At 44.4% G+C, this 27,978-nt stretch overlaps 1 protein-coding gene across 4 annotated transcripts; it reads right to left on the bottom strand.

Annotated features, from left to right (window-relative positions):
- Positions 1-1,611: 1,611 nt before the first annotated feature.
- On the bottom strand, positions 1,612-27,591 carry LOC139159801 (zinc finger protein 585A-like). 4 transcript variants are annotated; one of them, XM_070737194.1, is made up of 7 exons: positions 24,727-24,805; positions 22,867-23,023; positions 20,139-20,221; positions 16,133-16,215; positions 12,818-13,506; positions 10,164-10,281; positions 1,612-5,160 (listed from the first exon to the last, which is right to left on the bottom strand). In XM_070737194.1, the coding sequence occupies exons 5-7, from the start codon at positions 13,499-13,501 to the stop codon at positions 2,216-2,218; spliced, it is 3,747 nt and encodes a 1,248-aa protein (XP_070593295.1). In that variant the 5' UTR covers positions 13,502-13,506; positions 16,133-16,215; positions 20,139-20,221; positions 22,867-23,023; positions 24,727-24,805; the 3' UTR covers positions 1,612-2,215. The 4 variants fall into 4 exon arrangements, with proteins under 4 accessions (XP_070593295.1, XP_070593297.1, XP_070593296.1 ...); XM_070737196.1 differs by lacking the exons at positions 22,867-23,023; positions 24,727-24,805 and adding an exon at positions 27,573-27,591; XM_070737195.1 differs by lacking the exon at positions 22,867-23,023 and having other exon boundaries at positions 24,792-24,903.
- Positions 27,592-27,978: the final 387 nt, after the last annotated feature.

Below are 27,978 nucleotides of genomic sequence, written 5' to 3'. Positions count from 1 at the left end.
TAGTTGTTTTAGTATTGGATTTACATGCTGTTTTTTATTACTGTTGTTAGCCGCCCCGAGTCTACGGAGAGGGGCGGCATACAAATCCAATTAATAATAATAATAATAATAATAATAATAATAATAATAATAATAATTCGCCACTACATCACGCAGTCCTAGGTGCTTGGGAAGCGCCCGACTGGTAATGAAATACGAAATCCAGCATAGTGATCTCGTTTGCTGTGTTGTACTGACATAATAATAATAATAATAATAATAATAATAATAATAATAATAATAATAATAAATGAGGGCCAATCCTATGTCCCGATTCCTTCCTGTGTTTGTTACTCTGGCATCTGGAGAAAGGAATGTGGTGTGGCATCTCTCTCTCTCTCTCTCTCTCAAGCTGTGTCAGGCCCACCTTGGACTTCACATAATGACTTTGGGCCTGATGTCATGTTTCACCCTCCCCAGGCTCCAAAGGCTTCCCTGGAGCCAGGGAAGAGTACAAAACGCCCTCCCCCATCCCCCCGAAGGCTCTCTGGAAGCCAAAAACACCTCTATGCGAGCAAAAAATCAGCTGGCTGCTACACACGTGCACGTTGGAACTGAGCTAGGGCAACAACTCGTGCCAGCAGATATGGCTCCGCGTGCCACCTTTGGCACCCGTGCCATAGGTTCGCCATCACTGGCATAGAACATTGAAATAAAACCGCCACAACTCCCTCACTTCCCAATTATAGCTTAGTGTGACCTCTGCTTCTGAACAGTATCTTGTGGGAGCCCAGCTAATTGTGGTTTATTCAACAAACCATGTGTTGTGGTTAGCTCTGGCCAAGGAATGTAGGGGAAGCATCCACATGCCACAGGCCTGTTTTGTCCCCCGATAGAATCTGCCGACGAAGTCTCCTCTGACGAAGGAAGCGTGAGTGACAGGGAAGAGGGGAGTTTGGCAGACAGCCCAGGAGGAGATCAATCATCCTTATCATCCCTGGATTCTGAACAAGAACTTATGATGGACCCACACATGCGTAGAGTGATGCACAGGAGAGAACAACTGAAGGATTATTACAGGAGATAAGTGAGGCCGCCTGTGGTTGGGTGGGGCTGCTGTAATTAGTGCTACAGATAAAAAGAGCAGCGTGCTGGTTTAGCCTCGTGGAAGTTTATCTGATTCATAGTTCCGTCAAGATCATGGTTTGCTGTTTCCCTGTTCAAGACTGTGTGTGGAATTTCTGGACTTTGGAACTGGACTCAATTTCCCAGTTACTGGGTGAGAAATTGGATTGCATTTAACCTGTGCCTTGTGTGTACCAGAAAATCCCTTTGACATTTAAAAAGGGAGTTGTTTCTGCTTTTCTGTTGATAAAGACCTTTTGTTTTCTTTCTTATCGTGTGGTGTGTGTCTGTTTGGACTAATTACCCTGTAATTACGGGTGTTTGGGACACGCCGGCAGAACACCATGTATCAAACAAATCATGGCTTAGCCCAATGTGGATTAGAGCCAGCTTCCAGGTTTCTTCTCATCTCCCCAGGAGTGCAGAGACTGAACCTGAGGATGCAGCCCCCTGGGACAATGATGTGGGGCAGACAAGTCACTGTTAAGGAGACACAAGCCTCGCTGGTTTCATTCTGCACTCTGCATTTTTATTAGTAGCTCCTTTCCATTAAAACTGAACAAGTAACAGATTTGTGATCATGACGATATAAGTCCCAACGATGCAAAAGAATTCCCAACCATTGTATTACTCACACTTCTGAGGACTTTCACACAAGAGTCAGTGACATGGCACAAAAAGTTCCTTGTTTTTTACTTATTTTTTTTGTCAATATATTTAGAAACCCTGAGTCTGTTCCCCCTTGCCCCACCCAACTCAACTCAACTATCTGCACCTACCAATATACAAGAGCCAACTGAAATGACGCCACGTTCAATAACAAAAGCCAGATGTTGGATGGGCATCCATGTTGGAATTTTTGAAATGTAATGAAGGGGCCAGCAAATCAACAGGGCCTCAGACAGGCAAAGCTCCATTTGGGATTTGCTGATATCCTGCCTCCTTTGGTGAGACCATGGCTTTCGTTATGTGACGGCTCAGAGAAGATTCCGGAAGATTCCCTTCCGTTAAAACTGACAGGGTTTAGTGATTTTTCCTCAGGTTTGCCGCCGAAATATGCAGCACAGTTTCTGGACGTCGGCTTCTGTTAATCGATCGGCCCGTTTTGAGGTCATGCCGTCACCACCTCCGGAGTGTTCAAGGTTGGAACGGGGATCTCCTCTTGGAATTCTAGAGGGCCGTCACACACGCCGGACTCCGACGCGGTGCGTTCGGGCGATTCCGGGGCGGTTAGGAATTCATTGTCCAGAAGTTGCACGGTTAACTCCGCCATCCCGGTGTGGGACTTCTCGTGCCTTTTGAGGCTGTCTTTGTACACGAAGCTTTTCTCGCAGTGCGAGCAGTGGAATGACTTTCCTTCTTGATGAGCGAACCAGTGCCTCCTCAAGCTTGCGGACTGCGTGAAGTGCTTCCCACACTCGTTGCAGGTGTAACGCTTCTCCTTGAGGTGGAACCGTTTGTGTTTCTGTAGCAGCTTCAATTTGGAGAATTTTTTCCCACACTGGAGACAAGGGTAGTTGCCCCCACTTCTGCCGGGTAGCTTTTGAAGCAGGGAGTTCGGCGGTTCTTCCTTACAAGCCTTCGGGGGTTCCTGGAGGGCTGGTTTCTCTTCACAGTGGCTGGATTCGTCCAGTTTCTCTCCCGCGTGGATACTCTGGTGCTCCGTGAGAGATGATACGGAGGTGAAGGTTTCTCCACACTCAGCGCATGGATGACATTTCTCTTCGACTGCATCGTCTTCGGGCAGGAAAGAGACCGCTGGCTCCTGCTTATGGGCCTTCTCCTGGTGTATTTTAAGAGCCGAATCCCACCGGAAGCTTTCTCCGCAATCGGGGCACCGACAGGGCTTCTCCTGGGAATGGATGCGCTGATGTCTCAAGAGGCGGGATGGCCAATTAAAAACTTTCCCACACTCGGCACAGGGATACGTTTTCCCCAGGACGATCGGACTCTCGTCGAAAAAAAGCCCGAGTTTTTCTCTCTCGTGGATCTTTCTATGCCGCAGAAGGGCTGAAACCCCCAAAAAACTCTCTCCGCACTTGGCGCATTTGAAAGCTTTCTCTTCAGTGGAAACTGGCTGGGGCTTGGAATTGCCTTCTCCCTGAGACACGGGCTGCGAAACAAGGGCCTGTTCCTTTTCCTCGATCTTGTGTATATCTTTGCAGTGCACCAACAACGAGGACTGCCAGAAGAAACGCTTCCCACAGGTGGCGCACTTGTGCTTCCTCTCCCCGGCGTGAGTGCTCTGGTGGCTGGAGAGATGGGAAGGTATCCTGAACTCCTGCTTTGGGAGGAGGTGAGCCACCTTCGTGTCCGCGTGGGCCTTCTTATGGTGCAGGCTAAACGAGGAAGCCCACCTGAAGCTCTCGCCGCATTTTGAACATTTGTACGGTTTCTCTCCAGTGTGGATGCGCTGATGCCGGACCAAGAGGTACGAGTGGACAAAGCTTTTCCCGCAATTGGAACAAACGTAGGACTTTTCCTGCGGGGAGGATTTTGGGGGCAAAGGGTCTCCTGGTTTCTTGGTCTCGTGGCTCTTTCGGTGTCTCAGAAGAGAGCGAGCCCACATGAAAGTCTTCTCACAGCTGGTGCATGGGTAGGTCTTCCTGGCGTGGACGCGCCGGTGGTTTATCAGGCTCGAGGAACGGTCAAAACTTTTACCGCACTCAAAACATTTGTAGGAACTCCCTTGCCCCAGGGGTAATTTTTGGAGGAGGGGGACCAGTCGCTTCCCCCTGTGGACCTTCTTCCGATGTCGGTTGAGCGACGACGGCCACATGAAGGACTCCCCGCATTCCGTACACCTGTGGGGCTTCTCGCCAGTGTGGATCCGCCAATGTCGTACGAGGTCCCAGTGTTGTCTGAACGTCTTCCCGCACTCCAAACACTCATTACCGGCAGCTTTGTCTTGCGAAACAGACACCGACGGCACCGGAGGTTTCGGCTTCTGGTTCTTATGGCCCTTCACGTGTCTTTGGAAAGTCGCGTGCCACATGAAAGTCTGCTCGCATTTCGGACACTTGTAGGGATTCTCGCCCGTATGGACCCGCTGGTGCCTTCTTAGATGGGACATCCGGTCGAAAAACTTCCCACACTCCGAGCAGGTTTTCTCTCTTCTGTCCGGCGCCTGTTGCGAGGAGCTATTTATTTTTGCTCTCTGGTGGAACTTTTTGTGTTTTTCCAAGGATTTGAGCGCCGGGAAACTCTTCTCACACTCGGGGCATTTATAGAGTTTCTTTCCGACGGGGAAAGGCCGAAATTTCATGAGATGGGACGCTGGCTTGAAGATTTTCTTTTCGTACGAAAGCGGGATAGGTTTGTTCTTCAAATGGATCTTTTTATGCCGGTGATACGACGAATTCCAAATGAAGCTTTTCTCGCAGTCCGGGCACTTGTACCGTCTCTGTGGGGTAACGTCCGTTGGCTGTTCCTTCAGCTCCAGAGGTTGGTTTTTTCCAGATGTCTCTCCACTCTCTGTCCTGCTATTGGGATTCTGATCCTGGTGGGTCGTTTTGTGTACATTTAGGTCCAGCACGCTGTCGAATTGCTCTCCACACTCGCTGCAAATGTTCTGCGCGATTTGGTCCAAGGGAGGATGAGCTAAATCCTCACCCGGCTGGGCGCGAGAGACGTTAGGGTCCCCTCCGTCAGTACTGTGGGTCCTTTGGTGCCTTTTCAGGGCCGTCTTGTGGTAGAAACTTTTGTCGCACCGGACACACTTGTACGCTTTTTCCCCCGTGTGGATCCTTTGGTGCTGGGTAAGGTACGAGTTCCGTGAGAATGTTTTCCCGCACACCAAACACTGTTTTCTTCTTTTCTCCTTCTGGGTGTCTGAACAGAAGACTATGATTTCTGCTTTTCTGCCGTCCTGCTCGTAATTGATGATGAATGGATTCCCCTCCGTGTGGTACATTCCCGGCTGCCCTCCAAGGATCTCTTCTGGATCGTAACATGGCAGAGCAACGCTATTCGCTCTCTCCGGAGGAACCCCGTGGTGCTCTGCTTGCTTTGTGCTTTCCTGCAGGTGGTTTTCACTCTCACGCAGCTTCCAAATACCTGCAGAAATGACAAACACATCTCCGGGTGAGAGAGGACCCGAGGCCCACAAGAGAACACTTAACAGAACTAATCAGCATTGTGACATCTGGTTGCCAAGCAACGATTCCCCGAATGTCCCAAAGTTGCTTTTTCAAGAGGCAACTGGACTTATGGTTTTTCAGGAAACATTCATTTCCTGGATGTTCTGCCAGAGACCACCTTCTGCCGCAAGAATCCCAGTTAGGTCCCACAGAGTTGGTCTCCTCCGGGTCCTGTCAATTAAACAATGTCGTTTGGCGGGACCCAGGGGAAGAGCCTTCTCTGTGGTAGCTCCGACTCTCTGGAATCAGCTCCCTCCAGAGATTAGAACTGCCCCCACCCTCCTTGCCTTTCGCAAACTCCTTAAAACCCACCTCTGCCGTCAAGCGTGGGGGAACTGAGACATCTCCCCCTGCCTATGTAGTTTTTTGTGTATGATGACTGTATGTATGTTTTTATATATTGGGGTTTCTTGTTTTTTAGACTTTTTTAAATGTATTATTGTTATTTTAGATTCCAACTATTAGATTTGTTATTATACAGTGATACCTCGTCTTACAAACGCCTCGTCATACAAACTTTTCGAGATACAAACCCAGGGTTTAAGATTTTTTTGCCTCTTCTTACAAACTATTTTCACCTTACAAACCCACCGCCGCCGCTGGGATGCCCCACGTCCAGACTTCCATTGCCAGCGAAGCACCCGTTTTTTCAGTGCTGGGATTCCTCTGAGGCTCCGTTCCATGGGAAACCCCACTTCCGGACTTCCGTGTTTTTGTGATGCTGCAGGGGAATCCCAGCAGTGCAAAAATGGGTGCTTTGCTGGCAACGGAAGTCCAGAGGTGGGGTTTCCCAGTGAAGGGAGCATCAGTGAAATCGCAGCATCGCAAAAACACCAAAGTCCTCAAAACCCCACCTCCGGACCTCTGTGTTTTTGCGATGCTGCAATCAGGGGAATCCCAGCAGCGCAAAAACTGGTGCTTCAGCTGGCAAAAGGGGTGAATTTTGGGCTTGCACGCATTAATCGCTTTTCCATTGATTCCTATGGGAAACATTGTTTCGTCTTACAAACTTTTCACCTTAAGAACCTTGTCCCAGAACCAATTAAGTTTGTAAGACAAGGTATCACTGTATATTGTTTTTATCATTGCTGTAAGCCACCCCAAGTCTACGGAGAGGGGCGGCATACAAATCTAATTAATAATAATAATAATAATAATAATAATAATAATAATAATAATAATAATAATAATACCGATTTTACTAGTTGATGCAAAGAGAAGAGAGGAGAGGAGAAGAGAAAATAAAAGGTGTTATAACTAAATAAAAGATCTAGACAGGTTGTCTAGTCCAGTTCCCTGCTCAGGCAAGAAACTGTATAACAATTCAGACAAATGGTTGCTCAATCTCTTCTTAAAAACCTCCAGTGTTGGAGCACCAACAACTTCTGAAGGCAAACCATTCCATCGGTTTTCTTATTAGGAATTTTCTCCTAAGACTTTAGGATTTGCTTCTCTCCTTGATTAGTTTCCACCCATTGCTTCTTGCCCTACCCTCAGGTGCTTTGGGGAATAGCTTGACTCCCCCTTCTTTGTGGCAACCCCTGAGATATTGGAACACTGCTATCCTGTCACCCTTAGTCCTTCTTTTCATTAAAGTAGACATACCCAGTTCCTGCAACCGTTCTTCGTGCTTTATCCTCCAGTCCTCTAATCATCTTTGTCGCTCTTCTCTGCACTCTTTCTAGAGTCACAACATCCTTTCTGCATCGTGGTGACCAAAACTGGATGCAGTATTCCAAGTGTGGCCTTACCAAGTGATAATAACATGTGATCTTGATTCTATATCCCTCTGTTAATGCAGAGATACCCAGCCCCTGCAACCATTCTTCGTATGTTCTAACCTCCAATCCCCTAATCATCTTTGTTTCTCTTGTCTGAACTCTCTATCACTTACTTGTTACGCCCCTCTCTGTACTCCTATAGATCAGTGTTTCCCAACCTTGGCAACTTGAAGATATTTGGACTTCAACTCCCAAAATTCCCCAGCCAGTGAATGCTGGCTGGAGAATTCTGGGAGTTGAAGTCCAAATATCTTCAAACTGCCAAGGTTGGGAAACACTGCTATAGATAGATACTCCTCATTCATGAATTTATTATTTGGACTTATATGCCACCCAACTCCCAGACAACTCTGGGCCGCTCACAGCCAACTACACATAAAATGTAAAATATTACCACCACCACCCTGAAACAATTCAAAGCAATTTAAAATCAACAATTAAAACAGTTTAAAAAACCATGCATATCTTTAATGGATGGATCCTGATAGATCAATGGCCCCAGGCCTGCCAGAAAAGCCAGGTCTTTACGTATTTTCGGAAGGCCAGTAGGGTGGGGCAGTCCAGATCTTGGGAGACAGCTGGTTCTAAAGAATGGAAGCAGCCACAGAGAAGGCCCTCCCCCGGTTAGCTGTTTAGCTGACGGGACCCAAAGAAGACCAACCCTGTGGGCCCTTACCGGTCGCTGAGAGCGATGCGGTAGAAGCCGTTCTTGAAGATAGTCTGGCTCTAAGCCATGTAGGGCTTAACAACCAGTTGGTCCAAACGAATAATGGGCCGTCAATTTTGAAAGCCGATCCTGGCCGGAGAATTCTGGGAGCTGAAGTCCAAGTTACTTTACATAGAAACATAGAAGATTGACGGCAGAAAAAGACCTCATGGTCCATCTAGTCTGCCCTTATACTATTTCCTGTATTTTATCTTAGGATGGATATACGTTTATGCCAGGCATGTTTAACCTTACTGTTCAGTTCGGGTCATATGTGACCCGAAGCCAAGTTTGAGTCCCTGTAAAAAAATTTCCCTGCATATCTGAAACTTGAAATTTCATGACTTTTCATCATTTCAGGGGTTCTCTCTATGAGAATTCTTTTTGGGGGGGTGGGGGGTTTCTTTCTTGCTGAAAAACAAAAAGTCACACTAGTTGTGTTCCCGGGTCACCCTGACCTGGACCGAAAACTCTTCATTTGAAGTGCTTATGTTTGGTCAATTTGAATACTTTTTTCACTTGGAAAGTAGTCCGAACATTTCTGCACACAATGATATGAAAATTGAAATGAAAAAAGTAATTCTTATTGGTTTATTTTGCTGATAGAATGCATGCCCCCCCCGTTTTTGTGAAATATTTTTCAATTTATGGATAGTTTTGCTTGCAAAATGTGTTCAATTTTACTAAAGTTGGTGTGGGATTGGTAGTTTGAACATTTCTGAATATAAGAAAAATATAAATGAACTGAAAGAAATGTTTCTTATTGGTTGTTTACAATCATAAATAACCCCCCCCCTGACTGCTTGCAAACATTTTCACTTTATATTTACGCAAGCTTCAAATCCGAAATATTTTAAATATCTTATGCATTCATTTACTCAATTTAATATTGCTGATCATCAAAACAATATTTTTGGGGTGGTGGCTAATTCTTTTCTGGGCAAAAAAAAAGCATCACTTCGAGTCTGTTTCTGTTCGTATATGACCGGACCAAAAAGAATTTTTTAGGCAATTGAATTTGATCTTTTTGAAAACCTTTTCAACTGGAAAACTAGTTTGAACATTTATGAACATAATGATATGAAAATTGAACTGAAAAAATGGAGGCTTATATTTTTATTTTTATCAAAAAGCCCCTCCCCCCATGTTTTCTGAATTTGTTTTCAATTTATACTTTTTTTAGGCTACAAATCTCTAAGGAATATTCCCCCAAAAGTTTTGATATACTAAATTGAACAATCCTGAACATAAGAAAAATAGAAATGAACTGAAAAAAATGATTCTTATTGGTTTATTTTTGCCACAAAAGGGCCACCACCCCCCCGGCCTTGTAAACCTAAAAAAAATCCACAAACACGGGGGGCGGAGGCACATTTATGTGCAAAATAAACCAATAAGGATTAATTTTTTCAGTTCAATTTTCATTCCATTGTGTGCAGAAATGTTCAAACTTGTTTCCAGGCGAAAAAAGCTTTGAAAAAGACCAAATATAAGTACCTAAAATGATCAATTTGCAGTCCGGGTCAAATAGACCTGGGAACATAAGATTAGGGAGTTTTCTTGAACTGAACAGCAAGGTTAAATTCAGTTACTGGGGATTTAACAAATACATCTCCTGGAAGTTTGTTCCAAGTATCTACTACTCTTTCAGTAAAATAATATTTTCTCAGGTTGCTTCTGATCTTTCCCACAACTTACTTCAGATTGTGCCCCTTGTTCTTGTGTTCACTTTCCTATTAAAAACACTTCCCTCCTGGACCTTATTTAACCCTTTAACGTATTTAAATGTTTCGGTCATGTCCCGCCTTTCCCTTCTGCCCTCTAGACTATACAGATTGAGTTCATTAAGTCTTTCCTGATAGGTTTTGTGCTTAAGACCTTCCACCATTCTTGTAGCCAGTCTTTGGACAGTTCAATTTTGTCAATATCTTTTTATAGGTGAGGTCTCCAGAACTGAACACAGTATTCCAAATGGGGTCTCACCAGCACTCTAAAGCAGCCCAGGGTAAATGCAAAAACATATATATTTTTCCTTTGGAACAGAAGAACAAAGGGGAAGGAGAGGGGCGGCATACAAATCTAATAAAGTATTATTATTATTATTATTATTATTATTATTATTATTATTATTATTATTATTATTAAATATTATACTATATTATTATTATTATTATTATATTATATAATAAATTATTATATTAAGAATAATAATATATTATTAATAATATAAGAATTTATTATATTATAATAATATTAAATTATCAATATATAATAATAATAATTATGATAATGATGATTATTATTATTATCATCATTATTATTATCTTAAAGTTGCCTTGGCTGAGAAATGCTGCCCCAGAGTCTGACCACCTAGATTGGGTAGCCCCCCACCTGCAAAAGGCCTTAAATTAAAATAAGCGCCTCAAATCTTACCTGCATCATCATCATCATCATCTTCAATCTTCAGCTCCCTGGCAAATTTCTGCCCGGCATCGGAGGGCCCTCTCTCCAAGAGTTGCATATTTTCAGACCTCGGACCAAGCTCCTGTCCCTACAGGAATAACCAAGTGGATGTAAGAGATTGCAAGAGAGAGCAGCGATAACAGCAGTAGCACTTAGACCTGTGATGGCGAACCTGTGGCAAGTGGAGCCATCTCTGTGGGCACGTGAGCCAACACCCTAGGTCAACCCCCCCCACCATCCAGCTGATTTTCGTGTCTCTGCCGCGAATGTGGGATAACCATGCTTCCCCCTGCCCTCCTAGGAGTCTCCACGCATCCTGTTTTGGATGCCAGGTAAGTACAGGGCTCACGTGGGTGAAAAACAGGACTTCCGGAAATCAGGAAATGGACCATTTCTGGCATCCGGAGCCCACGGGAGGCCGTTTTTGCCCTCCTGGAAGTTCGTGAAAAGCCTCTAAGAGCCTTGGAAGGGAAAAAAAATGGGTCTCCTGGAAGTGGGCCCATTTTTTGCCTCTAAAGCCCACGGGAGGCTGTTTTCACCCTCCTGGAGGCTCAAGGAAAGACTGTGGAGCCTCGGAGGGCAAAAAATGGGCCTACCGGAAGTCCAGAAACAGGTGGTTTGCAGCCTCCAGAGCAGTGTTTCCCAACCTTGGCAACTTGAAGATATCTGGACTTCAACTCCCAGAATTCCCCAGCCAGCGAATGCTGGCTGGGGAATTCTGGGAGTTGAAGTCCAGATATCTTCAAGTTGCCAAGGTTGGGAAACACTGCTCCATAGGTATCAGGCCCAAAATGGGGTGGTGCACATGTGTTGGGGGGGGGGGTGTTCATGCGTGTAGGCACAGTGGGCATGGTGCACATGGAGGCACTGCATTCAGGATGTGGCCACATGAGCTTTTGGCACCCTAGGGAAAAAAGTTTCGCCGTCCTTGACTTAAGACTTATACACCATTTCACAGTGTATTAAGCTCTCTCTCTCTTTAAGCAGATAATAAATTCAGCCTATTGCCCTCGACAATCTGGGTTCTCATTTTACGGATCTCGGAAAGATAGAAGGCTGAGTCAGCCTTGAGACTGTTGAGGATCGAACTGCAGGCTGTGGGCAGAGTCCTAAGAACCAGTCCGAACGGGGAGCTAAACGCTGCTGAAATAAAAGTCAACAAAAAACCCAGATTCATTTAACAGCTGCGTTTTTCATTTAACAACTTCCGCGCGTCAACGTGGCAAGGAGAGTTATAAAATGGGAGCAACAATGCAAAATTGGTATAGGTATATAGTGGACCACATTCAATTTGAGATTATGGATAAAAGGATGAATTGGATGAATGAAACTGATTTGCAACAGCTGATGGGGCGATGGGACAAGCTAAGACGATATATGGCGAGTAGGATCCGAGACCAAGCTCTAAGAAACAAGTTGGAATCACTCTATAACAGAGGTCTTCAAACTTAGCAATTTTAAGACTTGTGGACTTCAACTCCCAGAATTCTCCAGCCAGCATAGCTAGTTGGTGAATTCTGGGAGTTGAAGTGCACAAGTCTTAAAGTTGCCAAGTTTGGGGACCCCTGCTCTATAATATGCAAAGAAATATTTCACTCTTGGGTTTAAATGATTCATACAAGAAATAACCCCAACTAGTGGTGGGGTATGATTGATTGTCTGGTGGTGGGATCACTGAGCACATATTATATGTTATATGTGTGTTTTATATTATAAAAATCAATAAAAATATTAATTTTTTAAAAAGTAAAATAAGAGCAAAACTCATTTCATTCTCACTTAATGTAAATTTTGGGCTCAACAGTGGTCATACATTGAGGACTACTGTAGCTACCAGGGAGAAAGAGAAGGTTTCAAACTCCCGATGATTAACTAGATTTCACGTTTTCGTCAGGATGTTCCCGACTCATGTTCCCAATTGGGCTGTTTCATTCATTCACCTCGGTACGCCCGTGTTACTCCAACGTTACACACGCTGCATTGGTTGCCAGTCGGTCTCCAAACGCAATTCAAGGTGTTGGTTATCACCTTTCAAGCCCTAAATGGCTCAGGGCCAGACTATTTACAGGACCGCCTCCCCCCTCATGCCTCGTTGCGTCCAGTAAGGACCCACAGCAGTGGCCCCCAAACTACGGCCCGCAGGTGAGTGACAGGAAACCAGAAAACCTTGTATAGCCAATCAGATGTTAACAAAAGAAAATTAAAAACAAAACATAAACATATATGAATTTCAGACTTCTTCCCCCCCCCTCTAAATAGTACGTTCCCATTTTGTTTTTTATTTTAAAATAAGGTATGTGCAGTGTGCATAGGGGTTTGTTCATAGTTTTTTTTATAGTCCAGCCCTCCAACAGTCCGAGGGACAATGAACTGGCCCCCTGTGTAAAACGTTTGGGGACCCGACCCAAAGGGTCCGCCTTCTCCAGGTCCCGTCCACCAAACAATGTCGGTTGCTGGGACCTCAGGGAAGAGCCTTCTCTGTGGTGGCTCTGACCCTTCGGAAGCCACTGCCTCCAGACTTTTTTTGTATGTTCCGTCCCGCGCTCCACTTTGCCGCTTCCTGTCCGATCGCAGCCAATGTCAGAGGAAAATAAACAGAAGGGGAAGAGCTCCCGCACACCTACCTCTTGTTCCGTGATGCCTGGCACCCACTGCCTGAGCAAGAAGTCCTCGGCCAGGGAAATGACCTGGGCGCTGTTCTCCGCATTATGTCTCTTAATCCAGCTCTGCATCTCGGCCGGAAGGATGGCCAGGAACTGCTCCAGGATCAGCATCTCCAGAATCTGCTCCTTGGAGTGTCTCTCCACTTTCAGCCACTGGCGGCAGAGGCTCTGCAGCTGGTCGTACACCTGCCTCGGCCCTTCGGCCTCCTGGTAGCAGAAGCACCGGAAGTGCTGCCGCTGCTTCTCCCGGCTCACCGCGTCGGCCTGCAAGATGGCCGCCTTCATTTTCCCGTAATCCTCCCTGTCTCCCGCCTCCAGGCTGCTGTAGGCTTGCTCGGCGTCCCCTCCCAAGGTGGGCCGCAGGCGGGCCGCCCATTCCTCCTGGGGCCACTGGAAAGCCCTGGCGACTTGCTCAAAGGAGGCTAGGAAGATGTGAGCGTCCTCCCAGGGAGAAGGCTCCGGGAGGGCCTGGGGGACTTCCACCGTAGTCAGGAACTCCTGCCACCGAGTCTCCCAGAGTTCGCCCAAATCCTCTTGGTTTTCCACCTTCACTTCCTGCTGAGTAGCTGTGCTTCTGGAGAAGAAGACGGGTGTGAGGGTGGGCGGGCTGTCTCCTCCAGGGTCCTCCTCTTGGCCCAGCATCATGGCGCCTAGGAACGCAAACAGAGTGGGTCAGTGCCATCTCTCGAAGCAAGAGGCGGTCCTCAACTTACAACCAAAGCTGAGCCCACCATTTAAGTTTGATTTCATTGGATTTGTATGCCGCCCCTCTCCGTAGACTCGGGGCGGCTAACAACAGTAGTAAACAGCATATGACAACCCAATATAAACAGTTAAAAACCCCTATTGTAAAACCAAACATACATACAGACATACCATGCATAAAATTGTAAAGGCCTAGGGGGAAAGAGTATCTCAATTCCCCCATGCCTGGCGGCAGAGGTGGGTTTTAAGAAGCTTACGAAAGGCAAGGAGGGTGGGAGCAATTCTAATCGTAAGACGAAAGGTTTGTAAGACGAAACTTTGTTTCCCATAGGAAACAATGTAAAGTCAATTAATCCGTGCAACCAAAAAAACCCCCCGCAAAAAAACGGCTTTCGGCGACTGCTGGGAAGCCGCGTGGCTGTTTTAAAAGGTGACAGCCGGCCTGGGGGGCTTCCCAGCACCCCCCCGAACCCGTGTTCGGTGTTCGGGGGGGTGCTGGCAAGCCCCCCAGACCGGCTACGACCTTTTAAAACACCCGCGCCGCTTCCCAGCTGTCTCCTGAAGCTGAACGCTAAAGCCGAACTTCCGCGTTCGGCTTCGGGAGACAGCTGGGAAGCGGCGCGGGTGTTTTAAAAGGTCGCAGCCGGCCTGGGGGGCTTCCCAGCAACCTCCCGAACCGAACCCGGGGTTCAGCAAAATTTTGCCTCTTCTTACGAACTTTGTTCGAGTTATGAACCGGCGTTCGGGAGGCTTCTGGGAAGCCCCGCCGCCCGGCTGTCACCTTTTAAAACAGCCGCGCGGCTTCCCAGCAGTCTCCGAACGCTGGTTTGTAACTCCAAAAAAGTTCGTAAGAAGAGGCAAAATTTTTCTGAACCCCGGGTTCGTATCACGAGTTGTTCGTAAGATGAGGGGTTCGTATCTTGAGGTACCACTGTATAGCTTTTCTCTATTAAAACATTACAATAACCTTTACTGACTGGTCTTCAAATTCACTTATTATTTGAGTCTTACAAATCTGCTCAGCACATTATTCCCAAAAGTAATTTTCTTATAATCCTTTAAGCCAAGTAGATTATAGAAACATAGAAACATAGAAGTCTGACGGCAGAAAAAGACCTCATGGTCCATCTAGTCTGCCCTTATACTATTTTCTGTATTTTATCTTAGGATGGATATATGTTTATCCCAGGTATGTTTAAATTCAGTTACTGTGGATTTACGAACCACGTCTGCTGGAAGTTTGTTCCAAGCATCTACTACTGTTTCAGTAAAATATTTTCTCATGTTGCCTTTGATCTTTCCCCCAACTAACTTCAGATTGTGTCCCCTTGTTCTTGTGTTCACTTTCCTATTAAAAACACTTCCCTCCTTAACCTTATTTAACCCTTTAACATATTTAAATGTTTCGATCATGTCCCCCCTTTTCCTTCTGTCCTCCAGACTATACAGATTGAGTTCATTAAGTCTTTCCTGATAGGTTTTAGGCTTAAGACCTTCCACCATTCTTGTAGCCTTTGATATATTTAAATGTTTAAACTTCTTCTCTCTCCTCCCTTTTATCTATCTATCTATCTATCTATCTATCTATCTATCTATCTATCTATCTACCTACCTACCTACCTACCTATCATCACCTATCTATCTATCTATCTATCTATCTATCTATCTATCTATCTATCTATCTATCTATCTATCTATCTATCTACTGGATTTGTATGCCGCCCCTCTCCGGAGACTCGGAGTGGCTAACAGCAACAATAAAACAGTGTACAATAGTGATCTAATACTAAAAACGATTAAAAACCCATTAATATAAAAACCAAACATACATACATACATACCATGCATAGAATTGTAAAGGCCTAGGGGGAAAGAGGATCTCAATTTCCCCATGCCTGAGGGCAGAGGTGGGTTTTAAGTATCTTACGAAAGGCAAGGAGGGTGGGGGCAATTCTAATCTCTGGGGGGAGTTGGTTCCAGAGGGCTGGGGCCACCACAGAGAAGGCTCTTCCCCTGGGTCCCGCCAATGCATTCATTCATTCATTCATTCATTCATTCATTAGATTTGTATGCCGCCCCTACTCTCTTTTCCCTTCTCTTGAGTGCTTCCCCTTACTCATAAGACAACTAGACACAAGAACATTTTTCCCCAAACACCATCACTATACAAAACCAATAATTCCCTCAAGAATGTCAAATTATTTACTAAACCTCACTATTACTAGTTTTTTCTCATCAGTCCTATCACCCATCTCCTCCTACTTATGATTGTCTGACTGTAACTTGTTGCTTGTATCAAGATTTTTATTAATATTGTTTCTTCATTGCTTATTTGACCCCTATGACTACCATTAAGCGTTTTTTACTTCATGATTCTTGACAAATCTATATTTTCTTTCATATACACTGAGAGCACACGCAGCATAGACAAATTCCTTGTGTGTCCAATCACACTTGGCCAATAAAGAATTCTATAATTGAAAGACTGAAATTTTCTTCTCCATTTTTAGTCTAATATTTATATTACATTTCACTTTGCCAAACTTTGGGGAAATTTTTTTTTCTCCTTACCTTTATTCTCACCCCTGCTTAAGCCTTGGCTTCGTTGGTAGGCTTAAGCTTGCAGCTTTCGGAAGATTCAGTTCATAATTGCCCTACAGGAGACAAGTGGGATGTTAAAAAAAATACCAGATGGTTTTACTAAAGAAAAGTAACAAACAAAAAAAACACCAAGGGAGTGGAAAAGATATCAAAAGAGATAAGCAAGCGGCTCCTCCCCATAAAATAATGAACTGTCTACTCTGTTCCCCCCAAAATAAGACATCCCCTGATAATAAGCCCAATCAAGTTTTTGAGTGCATGGCAATAAGGTCAAGTGCTTATTTTAGGCTACAAAAAAAAAATAAGACAAGGTCGTATTTTCGGGGAAACACAGTATTTATAATCAGAATAAGATAAATCACTTTTTACTGTAAAAAAGGGAAAGGGAAGAGACTGCGTTGCGACATTCTGAGCAGAATCGAAGAAATAAGAACATAAGAAACTACAAAGAGCCATGCTGAATCAGGCCAAAGCCCATCGAGTCCAGCATTCTGTGTCACACAGAATTAAATTCAGTTACTGTGGATTTACCGACGACGTCTGCTACTCTTTCAGTAAAATAATATTTTCTCACATTACTTCTAATCTTTCCCCCAACTAACCTCAGATTGTGCCCCCTTGTTCTTTTGTTCACTTTCCTATTGAAAACACTTCCTTCCTGAACCTTATTTAACCCTTTAACATATTTAAATGTTTCGATCATGTCCCCCCTTTCCCTTCTGTCCTCTAGGCCAGTGTTTCCCAACCTTGGCAATTTGAAGATATCTGGACTTCAACTCCCAGAATAGAAGTCCAAATATCTTCAAATTGCCAAGGTTGAGAAACACTGCTCTAGGCTATACAGAGTGAGTTCATTAAGTCTTTCCTGATAAGTTTTATGGTTCAAACCTTCCACCGTTCTTGTAGCCTGTCTTTGGAGCCGTTCAATTTTGTCAATATCTTTTTGTAGCTGAGGTCTCCAGAACTGAACACAGTATTATTCCAAATGTGGTCTCACCAGCGCTCTATACAGCGGGATCACTGTCTCCCTCTTCCTGCTTGTTATACCTCTAGCTATGCAGCCAAGCATCCTACTTGCTTTCCCTACCGCCTGACTGCACTGTTCACCCATTTTGAGACTGTCAGAAATCACTACCCCTAAATCCTTCTCTTCCGAAGTTTTTGCTAACACAGAACTGCCAATACAATACACTCATATTCTTCCTGTGGGTCCTTCCTTCCTCTCACCATTGACCCACTGAGGGCTCCTGCCTCGCTTCTCTGATCATTTCCTAGGCAACATTTCTTCCTCCCGTTTCCTACTCACAGTCATACATTCTGTATTTAATACAGAAAAAGATATTTGCAGAGAAAAGAGAACGGCACCAGATCCAACTTGTCAAGGACATTAGTAACTGTGACTCTGCCAAGTTAACCCAGGCTTTGATAGATCACAAAAAATGTGGTTAGTTTTGATCTCAGATATTTAGGTAAGCAAAGGAAATCTAAGGGGCCGTCCTGAAAGTCTTTGGATAAAAAGCTTTCCGAAAGGGAAGTGCTCAGTGACAGGAAATTAGACCCGGTTAAATAAAAAAAGCACCTAAACCCAGAACATTTTTAAGGAGGCTGGAATGAAATGGTATAGGTTTCCTGCCTGAGCAAGGGGTGGAATAGAAACATAGAAGTCTGACGGCAGAAAAAGACCTCATGGTCCATCTAGTCTGCCCTTATACAGTGGTACCTCGAGATACGAGTTTAATTCGTTCCGGACCTGGGCTCTTAAGTCGAGCAGCTCTTATCTCGAACGACTTTTCCCCATAGGAATTAATGTAAATAATTTTAATTGGTTCCAGCCCTCAAAAAACTCACAAAGTTAGTCTAAATTATGCAGAAAGACATGTTTTTAATGAAGAAATGTACATGTACATATAAATGAATAATGAAGTTTCTTTCACTTAACTTGTAAACTTTCTTAAACTTTTAAATTTACATATGTTCAACTTCTCTGCCACCCAATCCTGTAGGACAGAGGTCCCCAACCCTTTTTGCACCAGGGACCGGCTTTAAGCGATCAAGAGAGGAATGGGTGAATGAATGGACGGAGGGTGGGAAGGAAGGAAGGAAAGAGGGAAGGGACAGGAACAGAGGAAGGAAGCAAGGAAACTTATGAAAGGGGAGAGTAAGAGAGGAATGAGTGAAGGGAGGGAGGGAGGGAAGAAGGTGGGAAGGAGAAAGAAAAGAAGAAATAGAGGAAGGGAAGGTAAAAGAGAGAAAGAAAAAGAGCAAGAAAGAAAGCAAGAAAGAAAGAAAGCAAGAAAGAAAGAAAGGAAGAAAGAAAGGGGGAAAGGACAGGAACAGAGGAAGGAAGCAAGGAAACTTATGAAAGGGGAGAGTAAGAGAGGAATGAGTGAAGGGAGGGAGGGAGGGAAGAAGGTGGGAAGGAGAAAGAAAAGAAGAAATAGAGGAAGGGAAGGTAAAAGAGAGAAAGAAAAAGAGCAAGAAAGAAAGCTGCAAGCACCCCCCCGAGCCCCCCAGGCCGGCTGCAACCTTTTAAAACACGCGCGCCGCTTCGCAGCTGTCTCCTGAAGCCGAACGCGGAAGTTAGCGTTTGGCTTCAGGAGACAGCTCCTTGGCACTTGTATCTCGAATTTGGGCTTGTAAGTAGAACAAAAATATCTCTCCCCTCCCAGCTCTTATCTCGAGTTGCTCTTAAGTAGAGCAGCTCTTATGTCGGGGTTCCACTGTACTATTTTCTGTATTTTATCTTAGGATGGATCTATGTTTATCCCAGGTGTGTTTAAAATCAGTTACTGTGGATTTATCTACCATGTCTGCTGGAAGTTTGTTCCAAGGATCTACTACTCTTTCAGTAAAATAATATTTTCTCATATTGCTTTTGATCTTTCCCCCAACTAACTTCAGATTGTGTCCCCTTGTTCTTATGTTCACTTTCCTATTAAAAACACTTCCCTCCTGAACCTTATTTAACCCTTTAACATATTTAAATGTTTAAACTTCTTCTCTCTCCTCCTTTTAATCTATCTATCTATCTATCTATCTATCTATCTATCTATCTATCTATCTATCTATCTATCTATCTATCTATCTATCTATCTATCGGATTTGTATGCCGCCCCTCTCTGGAGACTCGGAGCGGCTAACAGCAACAATAAAACAGTGTACAATAGTAATCTAATACTAAAAACGATTAAAAACCCATTAATATAAAAACCAAACATACATACATACATACCATGCATAGAATTGTAAAGGCCTAGGGGGAAAGAGGATCTCAATTCCCCCATGCCTGATGGCAAAGGTGGGTTTTAAGTAGCTTACGAAAGGCAAGGAGGGTGGGGGCAATTATAATCTCTGGGGGGAGTTGGTTCCAGAGGGCCGGGGCCGCCACAGAGAAGGCTCTTCCCCTGGGTCCCGCCAATGCATTCATTCATTCATTCATTTATTAGATTTGTATGCCGCCCCTACTCTCTTTTCCCTTCTCTTGAGTGCTTCCCCTTACTCATAAGACAACTAGACACAAGAACATTTTTCCCCGAACGCCATCACTATACAAAACCAATAATTCCCTCACGAGTGTCAAATTATTTACTAAACCTCACTACTATTACTAGTTTTTTCTCATCAGTCCTATCACCCATCTCCTCCTACTTATGATTGTCTGACTGTAATTTGTTGCTTGTATCCAGATTTTTATTAATATTGATTGTTTGTTAATTAATATTGATTCATTGCTTATTTGACCCCGATGACAATCGTTAAGCGTTTTTTACCTCATGATTCTTGACAAATCTATATTTTCTTTCATATACACTGAGAGCACACGCAGCATAGACAAATTCCTTGTGTGTCCAATCACACTTGGCCAATAAAGAATTCTATAATTGAAAGACTGAAATTTTCTTCTCCATTTTTAGTCTAATATTTATATTACATTTCACTTTGCCAAACTTTGGGGAATTTTTTTTTTTCTCCTTACCTTAATTCTCACCCCTGCTTAAGCCTTGGCTTCGTTTGTAGGCTTAAGCTTGCAGCTTTCGGAAGATTCAGTTCATAATTGCCCTACAGGAGACAAGTGGGATGTTTAAAAAAATACCAGATGGTTTTACTAAAGAAAAGTAATACAGTGGTCCCCCGATTATTGCGAGGGTTCCGTTCCAGGACCCCTCGCAATGATCGGTTTTTCGCGAAGTAGCGGTGCGGAAGTAAAAACACCATCTGCGCATGCGCAGATGGTGTTTTTACTTCCGCCGCAGCAGCGAGGAGCCGAAGATTGGGGTTTCCCCACCGCCCACGCAAACTCCTCGCTGCCGCTCGCCCGCCCTTCGCCCGCCCACGCCGTTCGCTCGCGCCGCTTCCCAGCTGAGTCCTGAAGCCAATTCGCTTCAGGACTCAGCTGGGAAGCGGCGCGAGCGAAGGGCGTGGGCGGGCGAAGGGCGGGCGAGCGGCGGGCGCGCGGGCAGGCAGGCGGCGGACAAGCCGTTCGCTCGTGCCGCTCGCTCGCGCCGCTTCCCAGCTGAGTCCTGAAGCCAATTCGCTTCAGGACTCAGCTGGGAAGCGGCGCGAGCGAACGGCGTGGGCGGGCGAGCGGCGGGCGCGCGGGCAGGCAAGATAAGCGGCGGGCGCAGCAGCAGCGAGGAGTTTGCATGGGCGGTGGGGAAACTCCTCGCTGATGCCCGCCGCTCGCCCTCCCGCCAGCAAGAGGGGGAAGACCCAGGGAAGCCGCCCAGCAGCTGATTATGCCCGGCTCCATCTACGCATGCGTGGCCATAGGAAAAAAGGGCACTGATGCGCAGATGGTGTTTTGACTTCCGGGTTGAAAAATCGCCATATAGCCGTTCGCAATGATCGGGATCGCGATACCCGGGGGATCACTGTAATAATTAAAAAAAACCAACACCAAGGGAGTGGAGAAGGTATCAAAAGAGATAAGCAAGCGGCTCCTCCCCATAAAATAATGAACTGTCTACTCTGTTCCCACCAAAATAAGACATAGAAACATAGAATACAGATGGCAGAAAAAGACCTCATGGTCCATCTAGTCTGCCCTTCTCTTCTGAAGTTTTTGCTAACACAGAACTGCCAATACAATACTCATATTCTTCCTGTGGGTCCTTCCTTCCTCTCACCATTGAGCCACTGAGGAGGGCTCCTTCCTCGCTTCTCTGATCATTTCCTAGGCAACATTTCTTCCTCCCGTTTCCTACTCACAGTCATACATTCTGTATTTAATACAGAAAAAGATATTTGCAGAGAAAAGAGAACGGCACCAGATCCAACTTGTCAAGGACATTAGTAACTGTGACTCTACCAAGTTAACCCAGGCTTTGATAGATCACAAAAAATGAGGTCAGGTTTTGATCTCAGATATTTGTAAGCAAAGGAAATCTAAGGGGCCGTCCTGAAAGTCTTTGGATAAAAAGCTTTCCGAAAGGGAAGTGCTCAGTGACAGGAAATTAGACCCGGTTAAATAAAAAAAGCACCTAAACCCAGAACATTTTTAAGGAGACTGGAAAACTGTCTGAAATGGTATAGGTTTCCAGCTTGAGCAAGGGGTGGAATACTGTGGATTTATCTATCACGTCTGCTGGAAGTTTGTTCCAAGCATCTACTATTCTTTCAGTAAAATAATATTTTCTCACGTTGCTTTTGATCTTTCCCCCAACTAACTTCAGATTGTGCCCCCTTGTTCTTGTGTTCACTTTCCTATTAAAAACACTTCCCTCCTGGACCTTATTCAACCCTTTAACATATTTAAATGTTTCGATCATGTCCCCCCTTTTCCTTCTGTCCTCCAGACCAGCGATTTTCAACCTTTTTTGAGCTGCGGCACCTTTTTTACATTTACGAAACCCTGGGGCACATTGAGCCGGTGGGGGGGTGGGGGGGTGGCTAAAAAAAGTTTGGACAAAAAAATTATCTCTCTCTCTCTTCCTCCCCTTCGCTCTATTTCTTTCTCTCTCCCTCTTTCTCTCCCTTCCTTCCTCTTTCTCTCTCCATCCCTCTTTCTTTCTCTTCCTTCCTTCCTTTCTTTTTTGCTCTTTCTACCTCCCTCCCTACCGCCCTCTATGTCTTTCTCTCTCTCTCTCCTTCCTTCCCCCCCTCTCTCTCTTGCTTTCTTTCTCTCTCTCTCTTTCTTTCTCTCTTTCTTTCTTTCTCTCTCTCTCTTGCTTTCTTTTTCTCTGAGCTTCACGGCACACATGACCATGTCTCGCGGCACACTAGTGTGCTGCGGCACACTGGTTGAAAAACACTGCTCCAGACTATACAGATTGAGTTCATTAAGTCTTTACTGATACGTTTTATGCTTAAGACCTTCCACAATTCTTGTGGACCATCTTTGGACCAGTTCAATTTTGTCAATATCTTTTTGTAGGTGGGGTGTCAATATCTTTTTGTAGGTGAAGATCTCCAAAGTCTATTGTTTTGTTATTCTGAATGGGAAAAATCTCACAGAAATGGAAGCCCTAAGCAAATTGGGGGGGAAATTCACACACATAAAAGAACTCAACACAGTCTTGTTTCTATAAATAATTAGGAAGGTGGTAAGTTCCCACATACTCAAATTCTCTGGAAATTGAGAATGTGCCAACAAAAGTTACCATCTTAAAATGCTGAATCTTGCCAACAAACCAGCATTAATTTATCATGAATACTGTAGCCTTGATTCATATATTTCTTTACTTTAAAACCTTCACGGTACCTACAATTTTTGAAGGCAAGTTGCTCCAAGGGTTAATTGTTCTCTTTGTTGGGAAGTCTCTCCTTACTTCCAGGTTGCTTCTCTCTTTGATTAGTTCCCACCCATTATTTCTTGTTCTACCTTCAGGTGCTTTGGAGAATAGTTTGGCTCCCTCTTCTATACTGCTCAAAAAAATAAAGGGAACACTTAACACAATATAACTCCAAGTAAATCAAACTTCTGTGAAATCAAACTGTCCACTTAGGAAGCAACACTGATTTGACAATCAATTTCACATGCTGTTGTGCACATTCAACTTTGTACAGGACAAAGTATTCAATGAGGTTATTTCATTCATTCAGATCTAGGATATGTATATTATTTGAGTATTCCTTTTATTTTTTTTGAGCAGTGTAGTTTGATTGTTAAGTTAGTTTGACTCCCTCTTCTAGTTAGTGTAATAATAGTTAGGCTATTATGTCTAACAATTCCTGCAACCATTCTTCTTTAGGGACGCCTGCCGGAGCCCATCCTCATGGGATTTCTCTCTATTGGTGTGCATGTAAACATTTTTGTTTATTTATTCGCATTTCCCGCTTCTGAACTGCCCATCATCCTCAAGAGAGGGGCTCTTCTCTTTATTTATTTATTATTTCAATTTCTAGGCTGCCTTTGTCCGAAGACTCAGGACGGCTTACAACATAGAATAAATACAAGACATAGCATGGTAGAAACTGAAGTTAAACCAAACCAATAAATAAAATCTAAAAACCATTAGCCATACTAAAATCCAAATTTAAACCACCCTAAAAAACCCATATCTAAAAATCATTCACCTTTCCTTCCACCATTCCAATAGAATAGAATAACAAAATTGAAAGATAATAATAACAAGAGTTGGAAGGGACCTTGGAGGTCTTCTAGTCCAGTGTTTCCCAACCTTGGCAACTTGAAGATATTTGGACTTCAACTCCCAGAATTCCCCAGCCAGCATTTGCTGGCTGGGGAATTCTGGGAGTTGAAGTCCACATATCTTCAAGTTGCCAAGGTTGGGAAATACTGTTCTAGTCCAACCCCCTTTTTGGCAGGAAACCCTACACCACTTCAGACAGGTGGCTATCCAACATCTGCTTAAAAACTTCCAGTGTTTTTAAAGAGACCTTGAAGGTCTTCTACTCCAACCCCGTTTGGCAGGAAGCCCTACACCACTTCAGATAGGTGGTTAGCCAACATCTGCTTAAAAACTTCCAGTATTGGATCATTCACAACTTCTGGAGGCAAGCTGTTCCATTGAGTAATTGTTCTAAAATGTCAAAAAAATTCTCCTAGGTTGCTTTTCTCCTTGATTTACTTTCCATCCATTGCTTCTTGTCCTGCTTTCAGGGACTTTGGAGAATAACTCCCTCCTCCTTCAATATTAAATAGACTTATTAAGGAAGGCGGATCTAATTAAATTTGAATGGATTCCCCAGACAGCCACACACCCGCTACTTTGTTTCTCCTTGGCAAGTCTCTGAAGGCAAGTCAAAAGTTCACACTTATTAGCAGGGTTTTTTTTAAAAAAGAAACCTATTAATTTTTTTAAACATTTTTTTTTAATAAATTGGTGCACCACCGGGACAGCAGTCACCGAGTCCCTATGGAAGGGGGAGGTCTCCTGCGGGCCCTTCCCCAGCTAAGGGAGCAGATCCTGGGGATCTTTTGGGATCGAGCCGCTCGACTGCTCTGCAAAAATGCCCCAAGGAAGGGAGGGGAGGGGGAAGGGGAGGGATAAAAAGCCCCCACCCTTTTCCAAATCTCCAGCCCACGCTTTGTTTTTGCTGCACGCGCCCCTTTGCCCCGGGAAAGGCACGAGCGCGTCTTTCCCCGCCTTCGGCGAAGTCACCTTTATTTGCACCGCTGCTTTGCCGCTCCGGAGCACGAAGGAGCCCGATGAAGCTTGCGACTCACCGTCAAGGGGGGGAGGGGGGGAGAATGACCCGTCGAAGAACCCAGGCCGGAAGTCGGGGAATATGGCTTGCCCCGCCCGTCCGTCCCCTTGACCGCTCCTCACCATCAACTCTGTGGTCTGTGGCGCGGGAGCCGCTCTAGGATGTTGCAGCTCTGCCGATTTGCGGCCGCGTTTTCTCCACTGGATTCTCCTACCGCTTCTGTGCCTGACGTTAATCAAAGGCTGTTATTTTCTTTTCGTTTTGAACAAAGCACCACTTTCGTGGTTGGCGGATTGGTGGTTTTTAAAAAAAAACATAATTTGTTAAAATAAAATAAAACACCACTTTGGTTGTGTTTTGTTTTATTTTAACATATTCTGTTTTGGTTCAAAAACAACCACCAAAGTACCTTCGATTTGGTTGTTGGTGGGTTGTTTTTTTTCCACTGGGTGTGCCAATTGTGAGATGTTCCCATAAAACAACTGTGCATTTTGGATGACCACAAGCCAGCTTGTATTTTTCGGAGAAGGGCGGCATACAAATCTAATAAATTATTATTAAATTATTATTTATTTATTTATTTATCAGATTTGTATGCCGCCCCTCTCCGCAGACTCGGTAGTCCAGTAGTTGGTAATTACAGGTAGTCCTCAATTGACCACAGTCCGTTTAGTTCGAAGTCACAACAGAATTGAAAAAAAGGATTTATGACCCTAACCATTGGAGCATCCCCATGGTCACATGCAAGAGCGGATTGCCACCGGTACAGTAAAGCAGTGTTTCCCAAACTTGGCAACTTGAAGATATCTGGACTTCAACTCTGGGGAATTCTGGGAGTTGAAGTCGAAATATCTTCAAGTTGCCAAGGTTGGGAAACACTGCAGTAAAGGACAGTGTACTGGTAGCTTTGTAGCTACACTGTGTGCAGCTTTGGTTATTTTGCGTGTGTGCGCGTCGCATCCTGTGAATGCACAGGAAGCAAAATTTTGTGAGGGGACGCATGCCCAAGACTTTGGCAATTTTTTGCTTCTGCACATGTGCGGAAGCAAAAAAATTGCCAAAAATTTTGCACATGAGCACGTCCGCTTGCAAGATCATATGCTGCAACATCCTGCCTGTCGGCGACTACTTCAGCTTCAACCACAACAACACAAGAGCACACAACAGATTTAAACTTAATATTAACCGCTCCAAACTTGACTGTAAAAAATATGACTTCAGTAACCAAATTGTCGAAGCGTGGAACTCATTACCGGACTCCATAGTGTCATCCCCAAACCCCCAACACTTTACCCTTAGATTATCTACGGTTGACGTATCCAGATTCCTAAGAGGTCAGTAAGGGGCGAGTACAAGTGCACTAGAGTGCCTTCCGTCCCCTGTCCTATTGCTCTCCTATATCTCCTATACCTTTCTTCTATTCCTATATCTCTTCTTCTATTCTTTCATTGATATGTTCTATTCCTATAATTTCTCTTCTATTCTTTCTTAGATATATTTTACTATGAGTACATCCTCTATAACCGTCATCATGTATTTTACTATGTGTATATTGATATATACCCACTAAAACCCTCATTGTGCATTGGACAAAATAAATAAATTAAAAAATAACAATTTGCAGAAGCAAAAACACACTGGGACACACGCACGCACAAGATAACAAAAGCTGCACGCACAGCACGCAGGTAGAAGCAGTAAAAGGAATCTGCCCCTGGTCACATGATCAAAATTCAAAAGGCTCACATTGATACATGATGGTTGGAGTGTCCCAGAGTCATGTGATCACCATTCGCGACCTTTCAACTAGCAGAAACAATGAGGAAGACAGCAACCCTCTTACTACCTTAACCCGCCTGCAAGGATTCGCTTAGAAATTGTGGGAATATAAAATGGGGCAAAACTCACTTATCAACTGTCTTGCTTAGTGTTCTGTCGGGCTCTCTGATAGGAGCCTCCTGAAAATTCAAGGGTACAAATTTCAATCACACATGTTTGAAAATTCAAAACAATGTTCTTTATCACAAAATTCAAAATAACTTCAGATCGTGCAGAATGCAGCTGCGAGAGCAGTCATGGGCTTACCTGGTATGCCCATGTTTCACCATCACTCTGCAGTCTGCATTGGCTGCCGATCAGTTTCCGGTCACAATTCAAAGTGTTGGTTATGACCTTTAAAGCCCTTCATGGCACTGGACCAGAATATCTCCGAGACCGCCTTCTGCCGCACGAATCCCAGCGACCAATTAGGTCCCACAGAGTGGGCCTTCTCTGGGTCCCGTCAACTAAACAATGTCAGTCGGCGGGCCCCAGGGGAAGAGCCTTCTCTGTGGCAGCCCCAACTCTCTGGAACCAACTCCCCCCAGAGATTAGGACTGCCCCTACTCTCCCTGCCTTCCGTAAACTCCTTAAAACCCACCTTTGCCGTCAGGCATGGGGGAACTGAAACACCTCCCCCGGGCATGTTCAATTTATACATGGTATGTTTGTGTGTGTGTTTGTTAGTAAATGGGGTTCTTTTAAAATCTTTTTAAATATTTTAAATCTATTTGGATTTGTTATGATTCGCCGTATCTTGTTGTGAGCCGCTCCGAGTCTGCGGAGAGGGGCGGCATACAAATCTAAATAATAAATAATAAATAAATAAACTAAAAAGCACTGTTTTTGTATTGCAAAGAGCACTCTTCCCAAAACAACCGGGTAGTCTGTACAATTTCCCTTAAGCAGTCATTAAGTACTTAGCTAGCAGCTGTGAAGAAACTTCACACCCCTTCTTCTTCCAAGGGAGACACACACACACCTTGCTCTGCTTTGTTTTCCAAGGCTTGAAAAAGCAACAAAGTGCAGAAAACACAGGATTCCTGAGGAACTCTGATCAGATATTCTTCCACAACAGCCAAACCCACATGCTGCTATTTATAGCACTATCCCTAATTACTGGAGCCCCACCCAAACACAGGTGGCCTCACTTATTTCCTGTAATATGTTCTTACTTGGTCTCTTCTACGCATAATTCTACGCTTGCGTGGGTCCAAAATGTCATCATCTGAATCAAGGGAAGATAAGGGAGATTGCTGGGAGACATCACACAAGTGTTCCAATATCTCAGGGGTTGCCACATAGAAGGAGGAGTCAACCTATTCTCCAAAGCACCTGAAGAAGCAAAGGGTGGAAACTAAACAAGAAGAGAAGCAACTTAGCACTAA

The sequence above is a fragment of the Erythrolamprus reginae genome, chromosome 2 (genome assembly GCF_031021105.1).
Source record: "Erythrolamprus reginae isolate rEryReg1 chromosome 2, rEryReg1.hap1, whole genome shotgun sequence".
Classification (NCBI taxonomy): domain Eukaryota; kingdom Metazoa; phylum Chordata; class Lepidosauria; order Squamata; family Dipsadidae; genus Erythrolamprus; species Erythrolamprus reginae.
This window is presented reverse-complemented; position numbering and strand designations above follow the sequence as displayed.